Source organism: Typopeltis vanoorti, chromosome 14, assembly GCF_054136105.1.
Source record: "Typopeltis vanoorti isolate ZY-2024b chromosome 14, IOZ_Tvanoo_1.0, whole genome shotgun sequence".
NCBI lineage: Eukaryota > Metazoa > Arthropoda > Arachnida > Uropygi > Thelyphonidae > Typopeltis > Typopeltis vanoorti.
Window position 1 is genome coordinate 96,794,278 of NC_143562.1, and position 26,468 is coordinate 96,820,745.

At 36.0% G+C, this 26,468-nt stretch overlaps 1 protein-coding gene and 1 long non-coding RNA gene across 5 annotated transcripts in view; one reads left to right on the forward strand and one right to left on the reverse strand.

Moving 5' to 3' along the window:
- LOC150099789 (uncharacterized) overlaps positions 1 to 26,468 on the forward strand; it is a 102,727-nt gene that overhangs the window by 19,575 nt on the left and 56,684 nt on the right. The gene's annotated exons all lie outside the window — the stretch shown is intronic.
- LOC150099790 (uncharacterized) overlaps positions 1 to 26,468 on the reverse strand; it is a 123,948-nt gene that overhangs the window by 9,186 nt on the left and 88,294 nt on the right. For both annotated transcript variants that reach the window (XM_090404164.1, XM_090404165.1), the window contains exon 7: positions 16,164 to 16,274. In XM_090404164.1, coding sequence (XP_090260290.1) covers positions 16,164 to 16,274 — 111 coding nt within the window. The remainder of the gene's footprint in view (positions 1 to 16,163; positions 16,275 to 26,468) is intronic.

Here is a 26,468-nt window from a genome sequence, read left to right on the forward strand (position 1 = left end):
GTAATACCAGTGATATTAATACCAGTTTATTAATATCACTAGTAATACCAGTGATATTACTAGTGATAGTATAGTAGTAATAGTAATATATATATATATTATACATAAATAAACACTGTAACTATAAAATAAACAATCTAAAAACTCACATATGCATCTTTTTTTGCTTGTTCTATTATAACTACGTAACAATAAAATGTAGGGGGTCGATAAAAAGTCAAGAAACTCTTGAAGGGGTCGACGGGCAAATAATTTTGGCGTAATTATAATAGAAAGGAAGAAACAGAGTGGTAAGAGGTGCGATGTATGGAGACTCGATGATCCATGGTATACAATATAGAATGCCTAAGGATTATTTTTGCTGGGGGAATGATGGTTAATGACTATAGAAATTAAGCAAGGTGATAGGGCAGATGAGATGCTTGTGATGGTGGGCACAAATGCCTTGATAGGCAGTGTGAATCATATGACAAGAGATCTGAAGTTCATGTTTGAGATTGTATGGTAGAAAACAGAGAGGGAAGATGGTGTGTTGCCCAGGTATGACAATACAGAGCTGCAGAGAAAAGCATCAATAATTTTTATTATTATTATTTCAGGCAACTCCAAGGAGTCGACAGACTCATCCAGTGAGGCCCTAACATTATGTCAAGAACAACTATTTGACATTCACACAGTATCTATCATACCTTGCCTTGAACTCATTCACAGTCATAGCACCCACAACAGACTCTGGCAGCTTATTCCACTCATTTACCACTCTCCAAGTAAAAAACCTAGCTCTAACACCCTTCTTAACCATATTCTTACCCAGCTTCCATGTATGGCCTCTAGTCCTCCCACAACCACCACCAGCCATATTCTCAAAAATATCTTCTGGATTAATCTTTTAGAAACCCTCCAGTAATTTGAATGTCTCAATCATATTACCCCTTTTCCACCTATCAACCAATTTTTGCAACCCACAAATCTTCAATCTGTTCTCATAAACCACAGACCTGCCACCATCTTGGTCACTCGTCTCCGGATCCTCTCCTCCTCCCCATCAAGAAGAAACCCTGACATCCATATTTGGGCACAATAATCCAGATGGGGTTCTTATCAGGGCTCGATATAGAGGAACAATAACTTGTTTGTCTCTGCTTGTTAAAGTATTTTTCAGTAATCAAGTGATTTGATGAGCTGATTTAGCCACTTTTGCAATGTGCCCCTAAACTTCAAATCCCTATCTACCGACACTCCCAAATCCCTGGCCTCATCAATCTCCTGGAGTATGGTTCCACCAATGTGATATACTGCTGCTAATCTTTTCACTCCAAAATGCATAACCTTACACTTTGTCACATTAAATTGACATCCATTTTCTCTAGCCCAGTCCTCCAAACTACCCAAATCATCCTGCAAAATTTTGACATCCTGAGCACTCACAATTGCTCTACCCAACTTTGCATCATCAGCAAACAAGTGTACACTTCCTCTCAGATCCTTTCCCATATCATTAATGAACAAATAGAAAAGTAGTGGTCCAAGAACAGAACCTGTGGCACACCACTAGTCACAAGCCGTCTTTTAGACTCCACTCCTGAATAAACCACTCTCTGGTATCTCTCCATCAACCACCCTCCTATCCATCTCCATTTGCTCCAGTTTACTGATTAGCATTCCATGTGGTATCCCAGGGGTGGCCAACCATTTATAGGTCATGCATCAATTTCATTTTTTAGTTAAGATGCACCATACAAACTTATACCACTTTTCAGGCTTTTTAAAATATGTTATATGGATATATTTAACAGTTATGCATAAAATGATTTATTATATATATATGGCAATATAGACACTTTTAAATAAAAGGATTTCATATAAAGACAAGATAAACATTAATTATTTTATTGACTTTTGAAATTGCTTTGCTTTTGCTAAGCTTATAATGTTTGGAGTTAAATCAGTTACAGAAACCATCAAACAGTTTTTCAAATTTGAATCAGTCAGTCGCGACTGTAGTTTGTTCTTAATCATTTTCATTCATGAAAATGCTTGTTTGCATCTGTATGTAGTTCCAAAATGACAGATATAACTCTGAGCAAATTTTCTCAGTTCTGTAAAATGTTCACAGGGCAACGGGCAGAAATTAATTATATCAGAAGCATCTGGGAGTGATGGAAGTTCATTAAATTTCATTTTCAATAATGAATTGGTTTTGAGATCAATAAATTCCATTTGTATGTTACTAGGCATCGTCAAGATTTTTTGTTCAGTAAGCGAAAAAGGATTTATAAATGCACGTATGCAGTATTTTTTGGCAAAATTGCTAAAACGACTGTTAAAGGACTCTTGCAATAATCTGAGTTTCTTAGTATATTCTGTAAAGTTGCCATTATCTTCAACAGATTCACTATGTTCTTTTAAATGTGGAAATTGACTTAAACCCCCGTTTTCTAACTGGGGGAGGAACAGTTTTAATTTCATTTTGAATGCACTGATGTCATTTATTAATCTAGGAAACAATTTGTTCTTGCTGTGCAGTTTCAAATTTAGATCATTGAGGTGGCTGGTAACATCAACTAAAAATGATACATCAAATAGCCATTTCTCAACAGAGCTTTTTCCTCATGCAGCTCATTCTTCTCTTCCAGAAAATTACAAACACTTTCTTTCAGCTTCCAAAATCTACTGAGAAGTTGTCCTTTAGAAAGCTAGCGCACCTCACAATGAAGGATGAGATCACCATATTCCATATCCAGCAGTTCACAATATTCTCTGAATTCTCTTCTGTTTAACCCTCTTGCTCTAATTTTATTCACACACTTTACAACTGGTATCATACCATGCTTCAAATTTAGAGTTTTTCCCTTGTTCTAATTTTATTCACACACTTTACAACTGGTATCATACCATGCTTCAAATTTAGAGTTTTTCCACACAGAATTCTTCATTTATAATACAGTGATACTTTAGTAGAGAACGACCTAAAAATCTTTCAAGTAAAGTTACAGTCCCAGAAACTCTACCTACCATTGACAGTGCTCCATCAGTGCAAACACTGATGAGCTTTCTAGAATCTAGTTGTTGATTTTCTAGACACGACTTTACTTTGTCAAATATGTCTGACCCTCTGGATTTTCCATGAAGTGACTCAAGACTGATAGGTTCTTCAAAGATGTTAAAATTACCATCAATTCCTCTTATAAAAATGCTTAATTGGGCTACATCACATATGTCAATGGATTCGTCCAAGGCTAAAGAAAAGAAAGAACAAGCATGAAGATGGTCTTTCAATTGCTCAATAACACATTGGAAAGTTCTTCGATGCATCTTGTAATTGTTTGCTTGGACAAAGCAATTTGGTTTACTTTTCTTGCAACATTCTTATCACCAAGACATTTTGCAAATTTTTGGAGACAGGGCTTAACTACTTCCTCTCCATCAGAGAAAGGCCCGTGTTTTTTAGCAAACACAAAGGCAATTTCATAAGACGCCTCCAGCATTGCCACACTTTCACAACTTCGTTTCACAAATATATTTTGTCTCTTCAGTTTTTCCTCTAATTCAGCTTGATGTTTTCTATAGTGTCTGTTAAGATTATGTCTTCTATTATCTGAGAGAGTGCTTTCACAAACAATGCACGTTTTTCCTGAAGGACCCACAATAAATAAGAACTCATTTTCCCACAGTTCATTAAACTTGCGCTTGCTATCACCTTCTGCTTTTCTTCTGCTCATTTTCTTTTGCAAAGTAATGGGTAACTGACTGTAAAAAAAAATTATTTCAAAAAGTAAAGCTTATTATTAAATAATTTATTTAAATTATTTTATCGTTTTAAACATTATGAACATTCAAAAACAGTTCTACAAGTTTAAGATAAGATTCCTGTTTTCGTGAAGGCCTAATACAGGTCTATAAGTTTAAAAATCATATATATATTTGTAGGAGAGTTTCGTCTCTCTCTTGTAATATATTATGTCCAATGAAATACGAGATCACTTCCTGCCATAAAAAAGTCAATCAGCTGGCAATCCCACACACAACCCAAACATCCTCATTACGAAAGCTTTGCTGATGATCAGTTAAATTTTAGGAATAAACCTACTATACGTAAATAAAAAGGAAAGATATTGTATTAAAAAAACATAAAAATACACACATAAAAATACAAAGAATAATTGCAGATTTCAGTAATCAGCAAATTAGGGGTGCGGGCAAGAACTTGACATACGCGTTCAAATTGAAAAAAATTATTTTTAAATTTACAGAACTATATTAACCCTTTATGAAAACAGAAATCTTATCTTAAATTTAAAGAACTGTTAATAAAAACATATAAGTTCGAAAACACAGTTGTTCACTCACATCGAATCAGAAGTTCATCGAACGTCATGACACGAGAGTCAGCTGTAAACTGATTGAGTAACTGGTGACGCATGTCAGCATTTGCTGGTGCCTGTTGCGTCAAGATCAAACAAGTATAATAAATAATAAGTGTGCACTCTAGAATTCAGTGGTAGGTTAATTGTGTTTATTTATATATATATATATATCGTATACAATTTTTTAAAAAAATTTTCTCTGGGGGTTCAGTGCACCACTTCTAATCATGCAATTCGCCACTTTTGGCGCATGCGGCATAGGTTGGCCACCCCTGTGGTATCCTGTCAAAGGCCTTGGCAAGGTCCAGTAGAATCACTGTAAATCCATTACCCTTATCCAGTTCAGCCATCACTGTGTTATAAAATGTGAGCAAGTTACTGAGGCATGATCTACCCTTCACAAAACCATGTTTCCCCCCCCCCCCATACAGTATGCCATTTCCATCTATCCAATCCTTATTCTTCTCTTGACTAGTTTCTCCAAGACCTTGACAACGATTCCTGATATACTAATCGGTCGGTAATTTACAACAGTAGTCTTGGAACCTCCTTCATGCAGTGGAACTATTTCCCCCCCCCCTCTTTCCATCCCCTCAGGACTAACCCAGACCCGAGACTCAGATTAAACAAAATGGTCAAGGGTACTGACAATTCTTTAGCCGCTTCACGTATGACATGAGCTGTTATACCATCCAATCCCACAGATGTATTGACATTGAGGTTTTGCAATAGACTACTCACCTCCACTTCATTCACCACAATTCCCGTATAATCTATTGGTTCATTCATTTCTGCAATGTCACCACCTTGATGATATACTCTTGCAAAATGCTCGCTCAGTCTTCTTCTTCCTAACATGGAATTTAGGCCATGTGGTCTGTTCGGGTCTCATGCTATCTCTTTCTTGGTCTTCTGATTCTTCTTTTTCCACTTATTTTGTATCTGCATAATATTTTTGGTAGTCTGCTGTTGTCCATTCGATTTAAATGTTCTAGCCATTTTTGTTTATACTGTCTTATGTAGTAATTAATTGGTTTTATTTTCAGGGATTGTAAGATTTCTTCATTTGTTTTGTAGTCCCACTTGGTATCTGTTGTCCATTCGATTTAAATGTTCTAGCCATTTTTGTTTATACTGTCTTATGTAGTAATTAATTGGTTTTCAGGGATTGTAAGATTTCTTCATTTGTTTTGTGGTCCCACTTGGTATATCCAGTTGTTTTTCTGAGGAACTTCATTTCTGCTGTTTGAATTCGTTTTTCATCTTTCCTTTTCATGGTCCATGTTTCGCTTCCGTATAGTAGAGTTGGTTTTGACAGGACAGTATATAGTCTGATTCTAGTGTGTTTTTGTACCAGGGATGGCTTAAATATATTAGGCCATTTACTTTGACAAAGTTTGATATTTTAGTGTCTATGTCTTTTTCTTCTTCATATGATAGATCACATCCCAAGTATATGAAAGTGTTTACTTGTTCTAGTATTTTATTATCTATCACTATTTTACTTCTTATTGGGTTTTCTCCTTTGAATGCCATTATTTTTGTTTTTTCTTTGGATATTGTCATATTATATTGCTTTGAGATATCATTTAATGATCTTTGTAAGTCATCTCCTGATGTAGCTAATACTATTTGATCATCTGCAAATAGTAGTGTATCGATCTTCATTTGCAGGGTCATTTGTATACCAAATGGGTTATGCTGTTTCCAGATATTTCATTTATATATATATATTGAAAAGTAGAGGTGAGAGGGTACATCCTTGTCATACTCCTCTTGATATATCTTTCCATTCTGAGGTGTGTTCTAATTTAACTGCTATTTTATTTTCTGTATATATTTCTTGAATAGATTGTAAAAGTTGGTTTGGTATGTTTAAATCGGTTAATATTTTAAACAATTTTTGTCAAAGGCTTTTTCATAATCAATAAAGGCCACGTGTTTCTTTTTGAAATTCTCTTCTCTTTTCTATTAATAATTTTAAAGTAAAAATTGGATCTATGCAGGATCAGCCTTTTTGGAAACCATTTAGTTCTTCTAGTAATTTGTTTTCTACAATGCTGCTTAGTTTCTCTTTTAATATTCCTGCATGTATTTTATATCCTGTATTCAGCAGGCTAATTCCCCTATAATTATTGCAATTGTCTTTATTTCCTTTTTTATAGATTGGGATAACCAGTGCTTTTTTCCAAGAGTTAGGGGTTTTTCCAGACATCCAAACCATATTAAAAAATTTCAGAAGTCTTTCATTAAATTTTTCACCTGCATTTTTGTATAGTTCTATATTTATATTGTCTTCTCCTGGCGTTTTCCTATTTTTCGTCTTCTTTATTATATTTTTCAGTTCTAACATTGTGATATTTTCTATTAGGTCATTCTTTGTGTTATAAAATTTTAATTCATTGTTCTCATCTGTCGACCTTAAACACTCTTTAAATCCTCACATTCTTTACACTTTTTGCACACATTCACTCCACTATCATTGTTTAACCAGACTCCAAATGCTCTCCTCAATGCATACATTTTGCAAACGGTACACTGAATCAAGTCTTTTAAGTTAAGATTTTCAGACAAATATGGCAACCTGGATGCCATCTTTGTATTCCTCTTTATGGGAGCCACGTGCACAAATAATCGTATCTATCAATTTACTATTAAAATACTCGAAAAACACACAAAAATCTCCCAGACACATTATGAATAATATAATAGCCAGAATGTGTCTTAAGAGAGGCTCGGAATATGTGTATGCTTGGAGGGCATTTGAGGAAAGAAAGGAATTCTATACAAGAGATGGCTTGTATTTGAATTAGGAAGGACATATGGAGAGAATGAATCTGGAGAAAATGCTATTCTCTGAACAAGTCAGTGTGTCGATGCAGGGAAACTAGACTTATCAGGGTGGATGGTAGCATGGAGGGGGGGAGGTTCTTGTGGGAATAATCACTTGGCAGAAGGGAGAAAACTACATTGTGTAATGCTGAATCCAGTGGCATCTGGAGGGAATAATGATAGGTACAGAAACAGTAATGATGCCTTGATTCTTTATACTAATGCCAGGAGCATCCAGAATAAAGGAGATGAATTCGTGGTGCTGATAGCACTAGCTTGTCCAAAGATTATTGGGATCTCTGAAACATGGTGGATGGAAGATCATATATTGACAGGAATAGAAGTAGCAGGGTATAGCATTTTTTGATAGGATATTAAAGGAAAACGCAGTGGTAGAGTGTTGCTTATGATAAGGGATGACTTACGTCCTCTCAGAACAGAGGATTTTGAGGGCAATGGCACTAATAGTTTTGAAAGCATATTGTGTGAGGTAGAGGTGGGCAGGACAGGATATTTAGTGGGGATGTTGCTACATGCCAGGAAGCATAGAGGGTGAAGAGCAGATGTTTAGGCAGTTGAACTTTGCAAGAGCAAAAAGAATGATTGTTATGGGAGATTTTAATTACAGCAATACAAATTGGGAAGAGGAAACTGCATGTAGTAGTAAGGGAATGGAATTTCTGTAATTCTTGAGGGACTGAGACAACATGCAAAATGAGGAACACTGGGTTCAATAGTTTTAGATTTGGTCATAGCATCAAAAGAACTGATTATAACTGAGATGGCATCTCAGTTATAATCATGTGGTTTTGATGTGGAAGATGAATAGACGTGTGCAGGAGTATCAAAGAGGCAGGAGTATATATGGAATTATATAGCAGGTGATTATAATAGTCTTAGCTATCACCTCCAGCTGTTCCATGGATGGAGGAATTGGAAGGGCAAACTATCATCAGTGCTTAGGAACTGTGAAGGAATATTTATTAGCAGCAACAGCAAGAAGTGTAGCAATTTGCTATAAATGTTATTACCAGAAATAACATTTATAGCAAATTATATAACATAAATGAAGAAGAAAACACAATTTGGTGTGAAATGGATGGATGAAAAACAATATCAAACAGGAACTTCAGGTAAAAAAAGAGGTTATGGAAGAGCATAAGGAGGTGTGTGTAGAGCAGATGCATGAAGAATATAATATTCAGGTCAATATTGTGAGGACAAAACTAGAATATGAGAAAATATTCTCTGAGACGCAAAGAAACTCCTAAGGAATTTTTTCGTTATGTGGCCAGTAGGAAGAGAATGATTGTGGAAGAATGACATTGTTGGATAAAAATGGGAATAGAGTGACTGATGAAAAAAAATACATAGAAGTATCCTTCCCGGATATGTAAGTTTTAAAACTAGAAGGATAGGGAAGGTTTGAGGTTTATTATTATTATGTGACACCTCCAGGGAGTCCAAGGACTCATCGTTGGAGGACACACTACTCTGTTTCACTAAACACATCTCATCCTCTCCACTGCTACTTAATTCTCCAACTACGACACTATTACCATCAATGCCATCTATCACCCATCATCATCAACAACAGTATTTTTTGTCTGTAAATTGCGTGTGTTCTGAAGGCAGATTTGTCTGTACGCAGGATGAAAAACCTGAGTTTCTTGGAGAAAAAGCCCTGCTACAACTGTATGAGATTGGCTAACTCACCTTCAACTGAAAAAGCCCACATAAGGTTTCCTCTCATCATGACGAGAATCGAACCCAGGTCTTTTCCAATCGAAGGGGGAAGTGTTCCGCTGTTCTTCCAATTTTGCTACGGTGACTAAAAATATTTAAAATGCACTCTTCTTGCACTTTAGAAGTGCAAGAAGAGTGAGTATCAAATACTGAGTACTCTGGATGTCAACGAAGCAATGAAACTGGATGGGACTTCGCTACGGGTTTTGAGAGAATGTGCTAACAAAGTGACATCTCTATTGACCTAGCTTTTTCAATGAAAGTCTGGCTATGGGATGGTTTCTGATGGAGTGGAAGGAGGATAAGATAATGCCATTGCATAAGGATGGTAGCAGATTGGAAGTATCAAACTATAAACCAGTTTGTATTTCATCAATAGTTAAATTTTTGAAGAAATTAGTAAGGGATCATATACAGCATTGGGTAGATGAGGGTAATGTTATCTATGAGAGTCAGCATGGATTTCTTAAGAGGTGCTCTTGTTTTAGTAATAATATGATTGCCTTTTATAATGAAGTGACAAGAGTTATTGATGATAGAAAGGCATATTGTGTCTTTTTTTTTTTGTATTTTACAAAGCATTTGACAGGGTACCACATGATAAGCTGATATTTAAGTTGCAGTACATGGATTTAGATGTCAAGTTAGCAAACTGGATTTGGGATTGGCTATCTGATAGGTAGCAGAGAGTCGTGTATGAGGGAGCAGTATCAAGGAGGCAGAAAGTTACAAGTGGGATTGTAACCTTCCTACACCCTGATACTGCTCCCTCATATACAATTCTGATATCTATCAAAGAGCCAATCACCAATGTATCCATAACCTGATATCTAAACCTATATGATGCAACTGAAAAATCAACTTGTCATGTGGCACCTTGTCAAATGCCTTGAATAAATTTAAAAAAAAAAAAAAAAAAGTCAGTGTATGCCTTACCTTCATCCATTGTTCTTGTTACTCTATTGTAAAAGGTAACAGACACCAGATTGCTAAAACAGGAGCACCTTTAACACATCCATGCTGGCTTACATAAATATTATTCTGTATATATGAGTTACCAATTTCTCTAAAATCTCAACAACTACAGAAGAAACACAAACAGGCCTATAGCCTCCATCCATTCTCCAAGAACCTGCCCCATTGCAAGACTTGCATTAAACAGTCAAGTTAACAGCACAATCAGTTCTGCTTCACATTCCATTAAAACATGTAGGGAAATTCGATCTAGTCCCCCTGTCTATGACATTTAGCATTAATACAGGGGAACTTAATGATATTTAGCATACTCAGTATTTGGAATACATCCTTTTCATTCACTTCTAACACTTTACAACTCATTATCCTGATAGGAATAAAGCTTGTACTACCAGGATGGAACACTAATAAAATGATCACTAAAAAGTTCAACTATGTCATTTGCTTTGGTCACCCGATTCCCATCTCCATCCTGCAAGATAATCTGCCCACTATCATTTTTCCTCCTGCTCTCCACATAGTGAAAAACCTCCTTGGGATTCTCCCTGGATTGCAGTGCCAGTCTCCTCTCATATTCTAATTTTTCTCTCCTTACAATATTAGTCATTTTCCTAGCCTGAGCCTTATATTCCTCATGAAACTGCTTTCCACCTCTCTCTCTCTTTATATGCCTCCCATAATCTTTTTCTTCTGCAATTTCCCTTTTATCATGCATTTGACTCCAAATTGCTTTATTTTCTTCACATGAGGGTATACAAGTGGGGTGCTTAAGGGTCAAAGCTGTATAACTGAGAGGAGACCTCCACATGGCCTTTCAAGGAATGCGGAGAACCAACCAGGGCTTCTGACCTAATGTCCAATCCTCACCTTCTCGTGGTGCACCCTGTTGGGTAACTACTTTGATACTGAACGAACGAGGATGGGATGGCAATTTGGGATTTAGCCGACCAAATTGTATTCTTATTGGTTAAACCAAAATAAAAAATGATGGTACAACATGACAAAATTTCATGCCGGCTGGGGCGTCGCCCAGTTAAACAAGGCCCCCGTTGTTTTCACCAGGGAACCAGGGCGAACAGTGAAAAGTCAGCTACTGGAACAAATCTGAAAACAAACCCCAACTCAACATCACCAGAGTTAAAGATTGGTACTATCAACGTAAGAAGCCTGAATGGCAAAGAAATGGAGCTAGCTGAGGAATTAGATAAGTACCAGATCGACATAATAGGGGTGAGATCTTTCTGAGCAATAAATACAAAATGTTATATTCAGACTATGACAATCAATAATAATGTGGTGAGGCTGTCTGTAAGGATAAAAAAAATCAGAACTCCCTGGTGGACACAGGAAGTTAAAGAGGCAGTGAAGGAAAAGAAAAAAGCATATCAAAAGTTGTCAAATAAGTCAGCTTGTGCTCTTAGAGAATATAGAGACAAATGGAAGAATGCTAAACACTGTGTAAAACTAGCTAAACAAAAGTCATGGGAGGACTTTGGCAAGAATATAGAAAATAAATATCAAGAAGGTGGCAAAATATTCTGGAGGTTGTTGAAGAAGCCTATGATAATCTTCTTGAATGACAGTCAGTCTCAAGTAGAGTAATGAGGGCAAATATGAGAATGAGGAACTGGAGAATGAGACTTATTTGTGCCTATGGTCCCACAGAAGGTTCTACTAAGGCAGAAGTGGAGGAATTTTTTGACGCTTTAGAAAAAGCAACTGACACAATGAAAAAGGAAAAGTTGGTCCTTGTTGGGGATCTAAATAGCAGAGTAGGAAATGATTGTGAGACATACAAAAATATTTTGGGAAAATTTGGAGAAAAGAGCAAAGCTAATAATAATGGCAAATATCTGTTGGATTTCTGCTCAGGACATGGACTGGTTATTACTAACACCATGTTCCAACATAAAAATGTGCACAAATTCACATGGAGAGAAGAGACTAGGAATAAGAAAAGTCTCATTGACTATGTTATTGTTGATAGTGATGTTTTCTCCCTGGTGCAGGACACCAGAGTGTACAGAGGATTTGAAATTGGAGGTGATCACTATTTAGTCTTGAGCAGGATAAAATTGAATTTCATATTGAAAAGAATAACATGTAAGAAAGTTTTAAAGCGAATAAAAGTTGAGCAGCTCTCAGATGTGAACTGTAGACTAAAATACACAAAGATTATTCAAGAAAAAATGAAAGAGTTTGAGAACAGGAATCAAACCTTGGAGATTCAGTGGCAAACTCTGAAGAAAACATTGAATGATTCTGCCGGAGAGGCATGTGGTGAGGCTGTCTGTAAGGATAAAAAAATCAGAACTCCCTGGTGGACACAGGAAGTTAAAGAGGCAGTGAAGGAAAAGAAAAAAACATATCAAAAGTTGTCAAATAAGTCAGCTTGTGCTCTTAGAGAATATATATAGACAAATGCAAGAATGCTAAACACTGTGTAAAACTAGCTAAACAAAAGTCATGGGACGACTTTGGCAAGAATATAGAAAATAAATATCAAGAAGGTGGCAAAATATTCTGGAGGTTGTTGAAAAAGCTTTGGAATGGAGGAAAGAGTGCTGTAAAAGGAGTTAAAGATGATAAAGGTGACAAGAAAACGGGAGAAAAATATATCCTTGAAGTATGGAGTAATTACTTTGAAAAACTGCTAAATTAAACAAGAAGTGATGACAGCACAGTGATAAAAAACACTGACCAGGCATGCAGTCAGGAATACATATCCATACTTGAAGTAGAAAAGGCCATCAAAGGCTTGAAATGTGGAAAGGCAGCTGGAGTGGATGATATTCGACCAGAAATGCTGAAGTAAGGTGGTATAAGAGTCTTACAGTGGCTGCACTGCATAGTTCAGAAAGCCTGGACAGAGGGACGAATTCCCGATGATTGGAGTAGAGCTCTCATAGTACCCATATATAAAAACGGAAATAAAACTGAATGTGAGAATTACAGAGGTATTTCCCTACTGAGAGTTCCTGGCAAGGTCTATGCAAGTATACTTGAGAAACGGTTGAGAAGAATTGTGGAAGAAAAGCTTGGTGAAGAACAAGCTGGATTCAGGCCAAATAGAGGCTGTCAGGATCAGATCTTCACTTTACGACAAATAGTTGAGAAAGCATGGGAATATAACAAAGATCTGTATTTAAGTTTTGTCGATTTGGAAAAGGCATATGACAAGGTGCCAAGAGAGAAGCTATTCAATACGCTGCAGTTATATGGTGTCAATGGGGCATTATATCAAGCAATACTTAGTCTTTATTTGAGTTGTAAGTCAGCAGTTAGAATTGAAGGAAGTACAGGAAGATGGTTTAATGTTAAATCTCGTGTGAGACAAGGATGTACATTATCCCCTCTGTTATTCATTATCTATATGGATCACATTATGAAGGAAAGTGGTATTAAACCTGATATTAAAATTGGAGATGTTAATGTCAGCTCTTTGCTTTATGCGGATGATGTTATACTTCTAAATAAATCCGCTACAAGTCTGCAAGATTCTCTGACTAAATTCAATTGTTGTTGTAATAGATATGGTATGATGGTCAGCAATAAAAAGACAAAGACAATGAAAATAGTCAGAATCATTGAAAATGTCAACTGTGTTGTGAATGGACAACCTGTGGAACAAGTAAAACATTTCAACTACTTAGGTACGATTTTTACTGAAGATGGTAAATTAAATATAGAAATAGACAACAGAATCAGCAAAGCTGGTATGGTGGGAAGTCAACTGAAAAATTCATATGGAATAAGAGAGAAATTACTCGGAACACTAAATTAGCTGTATACAAGACAGTATTCAAACCAGTTTTAACTTATGGATCTGAGAGCTGGGTCAGAAGTAAAACGCTTGACCAAAGACTAGAGACTGCAGATATGAGAGTCCTGAGAAAGATTAGAGGCGTGAATAGATGGCATCAATGGCAATATCATATTAAAAACGAGGATATTAGGTAAGAACTTGACATTGTCAGCATCCAGGAATGCGTTAGCAGAGCTAATCTCAGGTGGTATGGTCACTTAAATAGAATGGGAGAGGAAAGATTAGGAAAACAAGTGTTCTCTGCCAGGTTGGCAGGAAAACGACCCAGAGGAAGATCAAGATATAGGTGGATTGATACGGTACAAAGTGCCTTAGACGATAGAAATATAAGATCTGATAATGTTGGAGTCTCGACAAGTAACAGACCGATTTGGAGGAAAATTGTAGATAGGAAGTTAGTAATGATGTAATTTTTTCATGTAGTACTGTCATATCCTGTACACCCCTTGAGGGTACATGGCAGGAATTTGATGATGATGATGATGAGGGTATACAATCTGTTATTGCTGTCAACAATTCTTTTAAGTATCTCCCATGCACTAATGATCCCTCTTCCTTTAAATTCTTTTATCCATTTCACTGTTGAAAGCTGGTTCTTAAGTCTATGATGGTAACTTGCCTTATAATTCCACATAACTTCTTTTTGTTTTGATACCTCCCCATACCTATGCATTCTCCAAGTCAGGACTATATGATCACTTTCACGAATGGGGGCAAGTATGTCATCTCAGTCGCGATCAGATCCTCTGATGTTATGACCAAATCCAGAACTCTCAATCCTTGTGTTCCCTCCACTACATGCTGCCTATCACAGCTGTCCCTCAAGAAATCCAAAAATTCAGTTCCCTTATTACTGCATGCTGCCTCCTCTGCCCAGTTTATATTACTATAGTTGAAGTTCCCCATAATGATCATCTGCTTTGCACTTGCCAAACTAATTTGCCTAAACATTTCCTACTCATCACCATCTATGTTTTCTGGTCTGCAGCAACATCTTACCAAATATCTTGTCCTATAAACATCCATCTGACAGTATATATACACAGTATGTATATACTCTCAAAGTCATTAGTGTTATTTCCACCAAAATTCTCCACCTGAGAGTGCACAATTCATCTCTCTTGAGTAACACTACGATCACGTTTATCTTCCCTATCCTGCTGAAATATATTATACCCTTCAGTTTTTATCTCTGTTAGAATATCCTCTTCAGTTAATCAAGTTTTACACAGTCAATAATTAATTCTTGTATTCACCATGTGAATTTATGCACGTTTTTAAGATAAAACATGGTGTCTGTAATAACCTGTGCATATCCTAAACAGGAACTTTGCCATTATTTATTACCATTGTCCTGAATTTTCACGTCTGATTCTAAAATTTTCAACTCTTTTCCAATCATACTTCTCACACTGATGGTGTTTTTTCTTCAATTCTGATGCTGGAAATGTTTCAGTAGTTCACTTTTATGTGTCTTCCTAGTGAAAACAGCAGATGCCTTGTTTAATCAGGTGATGCCCCTATCCAGCACAATCTTTCATCACATCATAGTATCAAGTTTGTTTTGGCATATTCACAAATTCAGTTATTATAGAAGCTTTTATTAGCTTAATAAAAGCTAATAATATAAAAGTAGTACTATCTGTTATATAAATCAAGTGGATATTAAATCCAGCATCATTTCAAAGCTGACTGTAGAAACTATGAAAGTTTCGTAAAAAGGTTGACCAAAGAGCTTACAGGAATACACTCGCTGGCATTCACGAGTTGCCTTTCATAGTTTCTACATTTGGCTTTGAAATAATGCTGGATTTAATATCCACTTGATTTATTTAATTTTGAATCACCAAACTGAAGCCTTTTGGCTCTTTATTTTAGTAAATACTTTACGCACCAACTGAGAGTTCACTTAAGAAAAATACACCTCTCCGACACTTCAAGTTTCTTAGTACTGAACGAGAGTTTATGCTCTCTCTTAAAGTTTTAGCCTAGTCTCTGAGGAGAACTAACCAGTTTGAAACAGCTGTCAGGCCAGTGAAACCTTATCAAAATGGACCAATAAAAGATGAATATATGGACACTTGGGCAAACGCTCATGTCTTCAATGTGGTCTGTGCTAGGGCAACTCAAGAATGCCAGTGAGCGTATTCCCCCTAAGCTCTCTGGTCAATTTTTTTTATTTATTTATTTATTTATTTTTTTTTTTTTTACAAAACTTTCATTGTTTCTACATTCGGCTTTGAAATAATGCTGGATTTAATATCCACTTGATTTATATAATTTTGCATCACCAAACTGAAGCGTTTTGGCTCTTTATTTTAGTAACTACTTTCTGTAACTCAAGTCAAGTAATTTTTCAGTATGTCCTATGTTAAATTTCATTCCTTGAAATCAATACAGTTCAATTTAATTCTTACCATATCTAATAGGAGAAAAGAGAGAAGGTAAGCACAACCAACTCCACAAAAGTAGAGAGACTGCCAATATCTAATAAAAAAACAGCCTACTTTCTCTTGAGATAATGAATGCTGAAAGAATAAAATAAAAATCACATTAAAATGTTGAATAAAACATCCAAGATCATTTTGCTTATCAATTTTTAACTTAATATTTTCAGAAAATATCTATAAACCAAATAAAATTCTGAATCTACTGATTTTGAAAGTTCTTAATTCAATCTCATACAATGTTTCTCACATGTTTACATGTATATGTGGGAGGTCCCACTGGGTGTATGTGATACGTGGTGTGAGAATGTTGGACCTGTCATTGGTTCAGAGGATATATGCATAAGTAAGGTGTCCTCTTTATCTCCAATATTGGTGAGAGCGATTATGTGGTATTGATTTGGGAGGTTGTAAAATTTGTGGATTTCTCTCTTAAGAAGGGGTATATACAGTGGTATAAAAATTGCTAATTTTTTAAGAACCGGCTCACTTTATGTTTAACAACCAGCTCGCTTTATGAAAAATTGATTCTTCACAAAGTTCTATTGCATCTTCAGATGTCTTTGTTTCTGCTTCTTCAAATTTTGTCCTTTTAATGTTTAAGAAGATTCGTTCTATTTCATTTTTTCAACTAACGGCTATTCACTTTTTCAACTGCAAAACTCTAATCCTGATTAAAATTATTTTAATTATTAAAAAAAAAAAAAAGAAAAAACTGAAATAAAAACATATATTAAAGAAAATTTTCCTATATTACCTACAACTTACCTATTATCAAATGAAATCGTGAACAAAAAAAAATGTAACACTAATATTACCACTCGTAGTCGATCAAATGACCAGAGACTGTAGCTGTCTCGACGAATTTTTGTATTTATTGATAGTGCAACAATGTTGCATTTCCAAGAACTTAATGTTGCAAGTTCTTGGAAATTCGCCTAAAAATAAAGCATTATTGTTTATTCAAATACTTAGTTCGGGAGTTTTGAAAACGTGTTTGTGTTTTAATGAATACAGACATTGTTTAGTAAATAAAATCGTTTCCAAATTTCCGTTCGTAAATTGAGTTTGTGTTTTGCGATTTCTCCTTTATGCATTTATTTTTGATAATAATATATGCAAGTGTAATATTATTTATTATACAATTTCTAAATATTTACAAGAAAAGTATATACCACCATTCATCATCTATCCTTTCATAAAGAATTTTAATAACCGGCTCGCCAAATCTGAAAAATTTTAACAACCGGCTTGTTAAAATTTTAACAACGAGCTAGTCCCAACACACTGCTGGGTATATACGGAACTACAGGTTAGGCAATTATAACAAGCTTTAGAGTGAGCTTGCAGCAGTCCCATGGCAGAACATATTGCAGGGGAAAGATGTTAGCAGTGCATGGGATAAAATCAGCAGGTATCTGAGGAAGACGATATCAGATTGTGTCTCCATGGTCAGGAAGACAAACAAGGTAGGCGTTAAATGGATGATTAGTAGTAGTATCAAGCTTGATCTGCAAAAAAAAGAAAATGTTATGGAGAATTTACAAGAAGAAAGGTGATCAGTACAAGGCTCAAGCTAGGAAGGTTACCAGCATAGTAAGAAAAACTAAATCAGATTATGAGAAAACCTTAGCCAAGAAGATCAAGGGTAATCCCAAAGAGTTATTCCGCTATGTGGCAACTAAAAGGAAGAATGACTTCGGAAGGATAACCTTAGTGGGTGCTGATGGTATCAAGGTGAACAATTCAGATGTAATAGTAGAGTTACTGAGTGATCACTTTTCAAAAGTTTATCACCCAAGTGAGAATATCTCTGTACCTGTAGCAATAACTAATGTGAAAATTGAAGTTAAGATATCAGAGGTACTTAGTATATTGCAAAATTTAAATGCGAACACTGCTGTAGGTTTAGATGGAATATCAGCTCGGGTGTTACATGAATGCACAAAGGAATTGTCAACTTAGTTATTTAACTTAAGTTTGAACCCTGGTATGGTCCCTAGGGAGTGGAAGGAAGGGAAAGTAGTTCATTTTTCACTTGGTTAGACTATAATAAATTTAGTTTAATCCTTTATCCAAGTGCGAGCAAACAAAGTTTGTACCTGAAAGTATCTTCAAGACTGGGGTAAGGTGGTACAACACTGGGAAACTCACTGCAAAGGTGGAGAAAGCTAACATCACTCCTATCTCAGTATGCAGTGAGTTTCCCAGTGTTGTACCACCTTACCCCAGTCTTGAAAATACTTTCAGGTGCAAACTTTGTTTGCTCACACTTGGATAAAGGATTAAACTAAATTTATAATGGAAAGTAGTTCCTTTGTATAAAGGTGGCTCTAAAACTGCGGTAGTTAATTACAGACCAATCACCATCTCGGGAGTGGTGGTGGTAAAAGTATTGGAAAAGTTGGTTAAAGACAAAATTCAAGATGGTTGGATCAGGATATAATACTCTATAAGGGCCAATATGGTTTTGTTAAAGGTCGATCCTGCCTTAGCAATTTATTAGCTTTTTATAATAGAATGACATCTGACTTAGACAAAGGAAATGGCTACACAGTGGTACCTCTGGATTTTGCTAAGGCTTTTGACAGGATACCCCATGGAATACTGCTGTGCAAATTGGAGCAAACTGGTGATATGGAATACTGCTGTGCAAATTGGAGCAAACTGGTGATATGGATAGGAGAATGGCTCAAGGAGAGATACCAGAAGGTGGTGTATGGAGGAGCAGAGTCCAGGATGAGGCAGGTGACCAGGGTGTGCCTCAGGATTCTGTGCTTGGGCCATTGTTGTTTAATTTGTACATAAATGATATAGGAAATAGCTTAAAGGGAAATATTCAGTTGTTTGCTGATGATGCAAAGTTGGGTAGCACAATAAAAAATCAAGCTGATGTTGAGAGTTTGCAGTATGATTTAAATAAGCTGGTAAAATGGGGCAAAAGGAAATAGATGTTGGTTCAATGTGGGAAAAGTGTAAAGTTATGCATTTGGGGATTAAAAGATTACCAGCTGTGCACTATATTGATGGAACAGTACTCCAAGAGACTGATGAGGCTAGGGGTGTTGGTAGATAGGGAGATGAAGTTCAGGGGACACATTGCTAAGGTGTCCAAGATTGCACATAGGATTACTTGGTTATTGAGGAACGCACTAACATCCAGAGATAAAGAGGTTATTATTCCCCTTCATAAAGAGTTGATACTTCCACATTTGGATTACTGTGCTCAGATCTGGTCACCTGGATTCTTGGAGATGAGGAGGTTGTAGAAAGGGTTCAGAGGAGAGTGACTAAGTTGGTGAGTGATGTAAAAAATGCTCCTCACATTGATAGATTGAGAGCTTGTGGAATGCAGAGGTTGGTTGATAGATGGAGAAGAGGGGATATGATAGAAATATTTAAATTACTAAAAGGTTTTGATAAGATTGATGCAGGGAAAATGTTTCAGCTGTGTGATAGTGATGGAAAAACAAGAGGTCATCCCTAGAAATTAAGGAAAAGTGTGGTTAACAAGAGTCTGAGAACGAGGTTTTCCACCTGAAGAGTGGTGAATAAGTGGAATGCATTGCCTGACTCAGTTGCGAGTTATTCATCTGTAAATGAATTCAAGAACAGATATGATAGATATTGTTTTGATAGTTTGGATCTCCTGCGATGAGCCTACTGACTCCATGGAGATAACCATAATAATCTATGCGTATACAGCATTCTGTACATTAGGCATTTTTTTTTAATATTTATTTTTATTATAAATTATTGATAAGCACAAAAAAGATTGTTGCTGAGAGGAATACAAGTTATTTTAATCATTTACATCACACATTTCAAATTATTCAGAACAGTTCCCAAATGTGAACTGTTTTGAATAATTTCAGGGTTGTGGTGGATAGGGACTTGAAATTTCATGCATATTTTGCTAAAATTGTTGAGGACGACACAGCAGATTATGGGAATGATGCAGAAAACACTAATGTGTACAAGTAAGGGTGTTTTGATATTCCATTGTACAAGACTTTGATCAGGCCACATTTGGATTATAATGCACAGATTTTGTTGGCAGGCTTTCAAAGGATGATGAGATATTGGAGAGGACCAGAGTTGATTGACTGGGTTGGTTTTTGGTTTCTGGAATGTGAGGACAGATTGAAAACATGCAAATTACAGAGCCTAGTAGATAGAAGGAAGAGGGGAGACATGACTGAGACATATAAGTAGGCAAGGGATAATTACCAGATTAGCATGGATGAGATTTTTCACAGAATATCTGGAGATAGAGAGAAAATGAGAGGCCATCCCTACAAGCTGTATAAGGTGGGCTTGAACAAGGTGGTGAGGAGTAGATATTTTGCATGGAGAGTAGTGGGTGATTGGAATGCATTGCCTGAGAGTGTGATAAGTGAAAGGACAGTGAATACATCTAAGTTGAGGTACTATGAGCTGTACATGTGAGTGGGACCTCCCATGATGCATATCTTGACTACAAGAAGGTCTGTTGATAATAATGTTTTTTTTTTTTTTAATTTGATTTTCATGGTGCAAAGACATCAAAGGTTAAACTGCACCAGGACAATACATATGGTAATTGGTTAGTAGGACAATTACAAACATCTATGCCCTTGGCAAGATTTGAACCCACTTGGCTGGAGAGTGGATATGCTAACCACTTGGCCAACCAGGCTGGCATTGATGATGATAATAATAATGAAAAATGACATGATTTGGTTTAAGTGAAAATGGTTTATTACTGGACTAATAATCATATTTCTTCTGCATCAGACAGGCTCATTTTTTTATAGAATCATCAATATTTATAGAACACTATGTTAAATTTTTTTTAGATAGAAATTCTTAGTAAAATAAACGTTTGTGACTTGTCTCAATAGCATAGCGAAACATCTCGGACGTAATGTTATCTTAAGTCATAAAAAAAACCTATTCACTTTAATATATTACATAATACATAAATTGGTTTGATCAATTATGATTTTATAATTTGCAAAAGCAACAAGAGAAACAGGAAATCAATGGTTACAAATAAGTGACTTTTTTTTTCTTCTAATTTTATTAAGTATAGATATAATTGAGGTTGCACTTTGTGTGCTAGTAGTTGGAGAAACTATTGTAATTAGTAATATTTCTAGAAGTGAGGTTTTTTTTTTTTTGTTTGTTTATTTTAAGTTGTTTGAAGAGATGGGTGGAGGATGTCATACTGCTTGGGAAGAAAGAATTGCATGTGTATTCAAATTATTAATCAACCTACTGAACTTGCAATGATTTTGGTTGAATAATAACATCAAATGAAGAGTTATAGTTGCCATTCTAATTCCACTTCCCAACAATCAATGACAAATAAAACATATACACAACGAGAATTATTAGTCACTGTTACTATTATAAATTATACATTTAATTTAGTGGACTTGCCAGAGGGTGAGGTTATAGTCAGATGTGTTACAAGGCTGCAGCAAAAAAAAGTTTTCATTATTATTTAGTGAAGTTTACTTTAAATTATGTGGAATCTAAGCTAGATAGAATGTAAAATCTGTGGAGAGTTTGCTGTTAGTGAATTTGTACTTAATATTTAATGATAATATTAATAAAATGTGATATTTCAGTATAGTTTGTAGCATTCTTTGAGCAGTGTTTAAATAATCGTGGCATCTGCAACTTAAATGCGGCGAGTGAGAGATCAGGGAGTGCTTGATTGCAGAAAATATACAAAATGGGAAGAACCTTGTGATTTAGAAATTAGCATAACAGACCATGGCAGCTTTATGCCAGAAATGGGTAAATACCAACATAGAGAGAGAGAGAGAGAGAAAAGAGTAGCATCATTGAGGGTGAGAGTGGAATGTGAATGAAAACATAAAAGTAGGGAGTGTAATAGGCTTGAAACATCATGAAATCTTCAAAGATTATGTTGATTGAGTGGATGAATGTTGAGAAAAAGTAGATGGCTTTTAGACGGAAATAGATGTGCCAAAAGAAGAAGTAGAATATATCAGGAACGAGGTGAGAAGTGTGAAAGAAAAGATTGGGCAACTATAAACAATGAATACCAAGCAAATCAGAGTAGGAGTGAGAGAGAGTTATGGAAATGATACAAAGGGAGCTAGAAAGTTCACTGATGTTTCTTTATACAAATGCCAGAAGTATCAGAAATAAAGGAGATGAATTGGTGGCAATAATAGTCCTCAGCTTGCCCAAAGATTTTTAGGATCAGTGAAATATGGTTGATGAAAGATGACATACTGATAAGAATAGAAGGGTAAACATGGTGTTAGAATATTACTTATGAGTTGTGTCCTTTCAGAGGGGAGGATTTGGAAATAAATGGCACTGATGGTTTTGAGAACATATGGTGCAAGGCAGAAGTGCATAGGACAGGATGTTTAAGTGGGATATCATAAGCCAAGGAACAGAGGGTGAAGAGTAGGAGATGTTTAGGCAATTGAGTTTGGCAAATGTAAAAGTGATCATTATGGGGAAATTTAACTACAGCAGTATAAACTGGGAAGAGGACACATCATGCATTAGTAAGGGAATGGAATTTCTTGAATTCTTGAAGAATAAATGTAGTAGGCAACATGCAGTAGAAGAAAAACGAGATTCAAGAATTTTAGATTTCATCCAGCATCAAAGGATCTCATTCAAGTTTTGCCTTCCTTATCATGCTTTGCATGATAAGGAAGATTTGCCTTCTCATATTCAAGATTTGCCTTCCTTATCATGCTTTGCATGATAAGGAAGGCAAAACTTGAATATGAGAAGAGATTAGCCTTGAAATCAAAGGGAAATTCAAAGAAATTCTTTCGTTATGTAGCCAGTAGGAGGAGAAATTATTGGTGCAGAATGACATTGTTAGATGAAAATGGAAGTTGGGTGACTGGACTTCTCTGGAAATCAATAAGGCAATGGGACTTCACAATTTAATCATGAATTTTAAGAGAATGAGCTAAGGAACTGACATCTCCATTCTGACAAAGAGGAGTGTAAGATAGTCCCATTGCATAAGGGTGATAGTATAATGGAAGTCTTATACTATAGGCTAGTTTGTATTTCTTCTATAGTTAAAATTTTGGAGAAATTGAGAGATTGCATTCAGCATTGAACAGATGAGAACACTGTGTATGTATGAGAGTAGCATGGCTTTTTTAAAGGGCCCTCTTATTTTAGTAATCTGATTTGCCTTTTATAATAAAGTAATGAGTGGTTGATGAGCGAAAGGCATATACTGCCATTTGTATGGATTTTACAAAGACATGTGACAGGGTGCTACATGATAAGCTTATATTAAAATTACAGCATGTGGGTTTGGATATCAGGTTAGTGAACTGGATTGTGGATTGGTTTTCTGATTGATATCAGAGTCGTATGCAGTGGAGCAGTATCAAGGAAGCAGATGGTTACAAGTGGATCCGTCAGGACTCAATACTTGGACTAATCGTTTAACCTTTTATATCGATGACATTGTCAATGTATTGCAAGGAGATATTCAGTTATTTGCATATGATTGAAGCTGGGAAGAGTTATCAGTGATACTGCCAGAGTGGCAGCCCTTCAGGATGTTTTGAAGAAGCTGGTCAGATGTCTAAGGAATGAGGGTACCAGTTTAATGCAGCTAAATGTGAGGGCTTCAAATTTGGAATTTGAAGCCCAGAGTATGCATCTTCCCATCAATTTGTTGATGGAAGATGCATACTCTATTGTTGGAACTGTACTACAGAAAGTATAAGAAGCAAGGGATATTGTAGTGATAATTGATTCTAAAAAAAATTAAATTTAAGGGACATATCTCAAAGGTGGTGAAGTTAACTCAGAGAATTACTACAATACCGAATACCAAGAAGGATGCTGACAAGCAGATATAGAAGAGTGTTGATTCCATTGTATAAAGTCCTGATCAGACTACATCTGGATTATTTGTATTGAGATTTGGTCACTGGAATTTGAATGAGATAAGTTAACCTTCAAAAGGTACCAAGGTGGATAACAAAAATGATATCAGGATTATACAATGTTAGTTATGAGGATGGCTGAGGACGTGTGGACTGCAGAGTTTGGTCAATAGAAAGAGAGGTGATATGATTGAGACATTTAAACGGTTGAGAGGTAGTTACAGGGTTGAAAGGAGATTTTTTTTCATTTGGTAGGTCAAAAGGAAGGTGCAAGGCCAGGGGACCATCTCAAGAAGTTACAAATGGAAGTGCAAGGATTGGATTTTTTTACATGGAAGGTGGTTGTACTGTGGTGTGCATTGCCTGATAGTATAGTGAGAACACAAACAGTGAATATATTTAAGGAATGGTATTATAGAATTTGTGTTGTTCAAGATGGGGCTCCCACGATGAGTCATGACTCAATGAAGGTCCTGAATAATAATACACTGGTGTCCAAAACCCAAGGATGAAGACTATTTCTGAATATTACAACTGCAAATTCAGATCAATTAGCTTGTGGCAATTTGTGTAATTGATGATTGAGTAGAAAGTGGGTACACATTCATATTTTTGAATTGCATGCAAAGTGGGTCACGTGATAGCACTCAACAGGATAAAAGGCAAAAGGCTGTGCTAAGCGAATTTTGAAGGAAGTTCTTTTCATTAAGGAATAAAGTTGCAAACTTAGATGTCTTGTAATGTCTCAAAGACATCGTCTAGATCAGGGCTGTCCATCCTTAGGTAATCTGAGGGCCACATTAAGAAAAAAAAAAGATTTATCAGAGGGCCACATCACAATCTGTATCTAGTAATTTGGTGAACAGGCAGTGACATAACCTCGATGACTGAACACTAATCGTGCACTCACATTCCCTGTGAACGCCCAGAGCATGCGCATTGGAACAAAACAATGTAAGAATGCTTCTTTGACACATCTAATATTTGAAAAACATGTGGATATATAGTGATGTAAAAACACCCAATGAAATTACCAACATCAAGATTATTGATTAGTGATAGCATTAAAATATCTAATACGCATTCGATTCAAAATGTTATTTTATTTTTTCGCTTGTGAAAATCAAAACCCACAGGCGGGCCACACAAAATCGCACTGCAGGCTGCATGCAGTGCTTTGGACAACCCTGATCTAGATAATTTCATGCGGGAAAGAATTATTGGAAAGCTTGAAGGCTGCAGAATTACTGATATTGCCAGAAAGTTTGGAATCTTGTATATCATTGTATCTAGGGTCTTCGCAGTGTTTCAAAGCATTGGAGTATGTTCCAGATTTACTAAAAGATTGCCCTTGCTCTTCCATGGAGCATGAAAACAGATTTTTGGTTATAACAGCAAAATGTAATTGATGCACTGTGGCAGGTCAGCTTGTGAGTTGGCTCCATTCAAGCATAGGTACGCAAATATCTCGGCAGATTGTAGCTAGATGTCTGTGGCAGTAGACCGCAGACAGGATGCCACATAACTTGATATCTTAGTTATAGCACATGAGTTGCGATATCAGGATAGTAAATTGGATTGGGAACTGACTGACTGACTTATAGTTCTTTAAAAAGAATTAGTATCAAGGAAGCAGAAGGTTACAAGTGAGGTTCCACAACACTCAGTACTATGACTTCTTGTTTAAGCTTTATATCAATGACACTGCCAATTTAGTGCAAGGGGATATTCAGTTGTTAACAAATTATGTGAAACTGGGAAGGCTATTAGTAATAACGGTAATGCGGTAGTCCTTCAGGAAGAAGAGCTACCACATTGAATAAAATGAAGAGATGGATAAATGAAAGGGATATAAGTTTAATGCAACTACATGTGAGGTATTAAAGTATGGGATTCATCAATGATGGCTAACTATTGATGAAACTGTACCAGAGGAAGTGGAGGAGAAAAAGGATCTTGGGGTGATTAACAGAAACTTGAAGTTTAGGAGACATATCACAGGGTTGATGAAAGTAACCTAGAGGACTGCTGTATTAGTGAGCAGGACATTGACCAGCAGAGATAGAAGAATGACATTCCATCATATAAAGTCCCGATCAGTCACATCTGGATTGAATATCCAGATGCGACTGATATAAGCACTTTCCTAGTCTGAGTCTTATATTTCTCATGCAACTGCTCTCCTTCGCTCTTTTCATATTTTTTCCATAATTCCTTTTCATCTGCAGTTCCCATCGTTAGCTTTATACAATGTAATCAAAACTCTTCTATATCTGCTCGTCAGTATCCTTCTCGGTATTCAGTATTGTAGCCATCCACTTCACACCAATCTGATGTAATGTGGATGGCTATTATATTGAATATTATATCAAGGTTG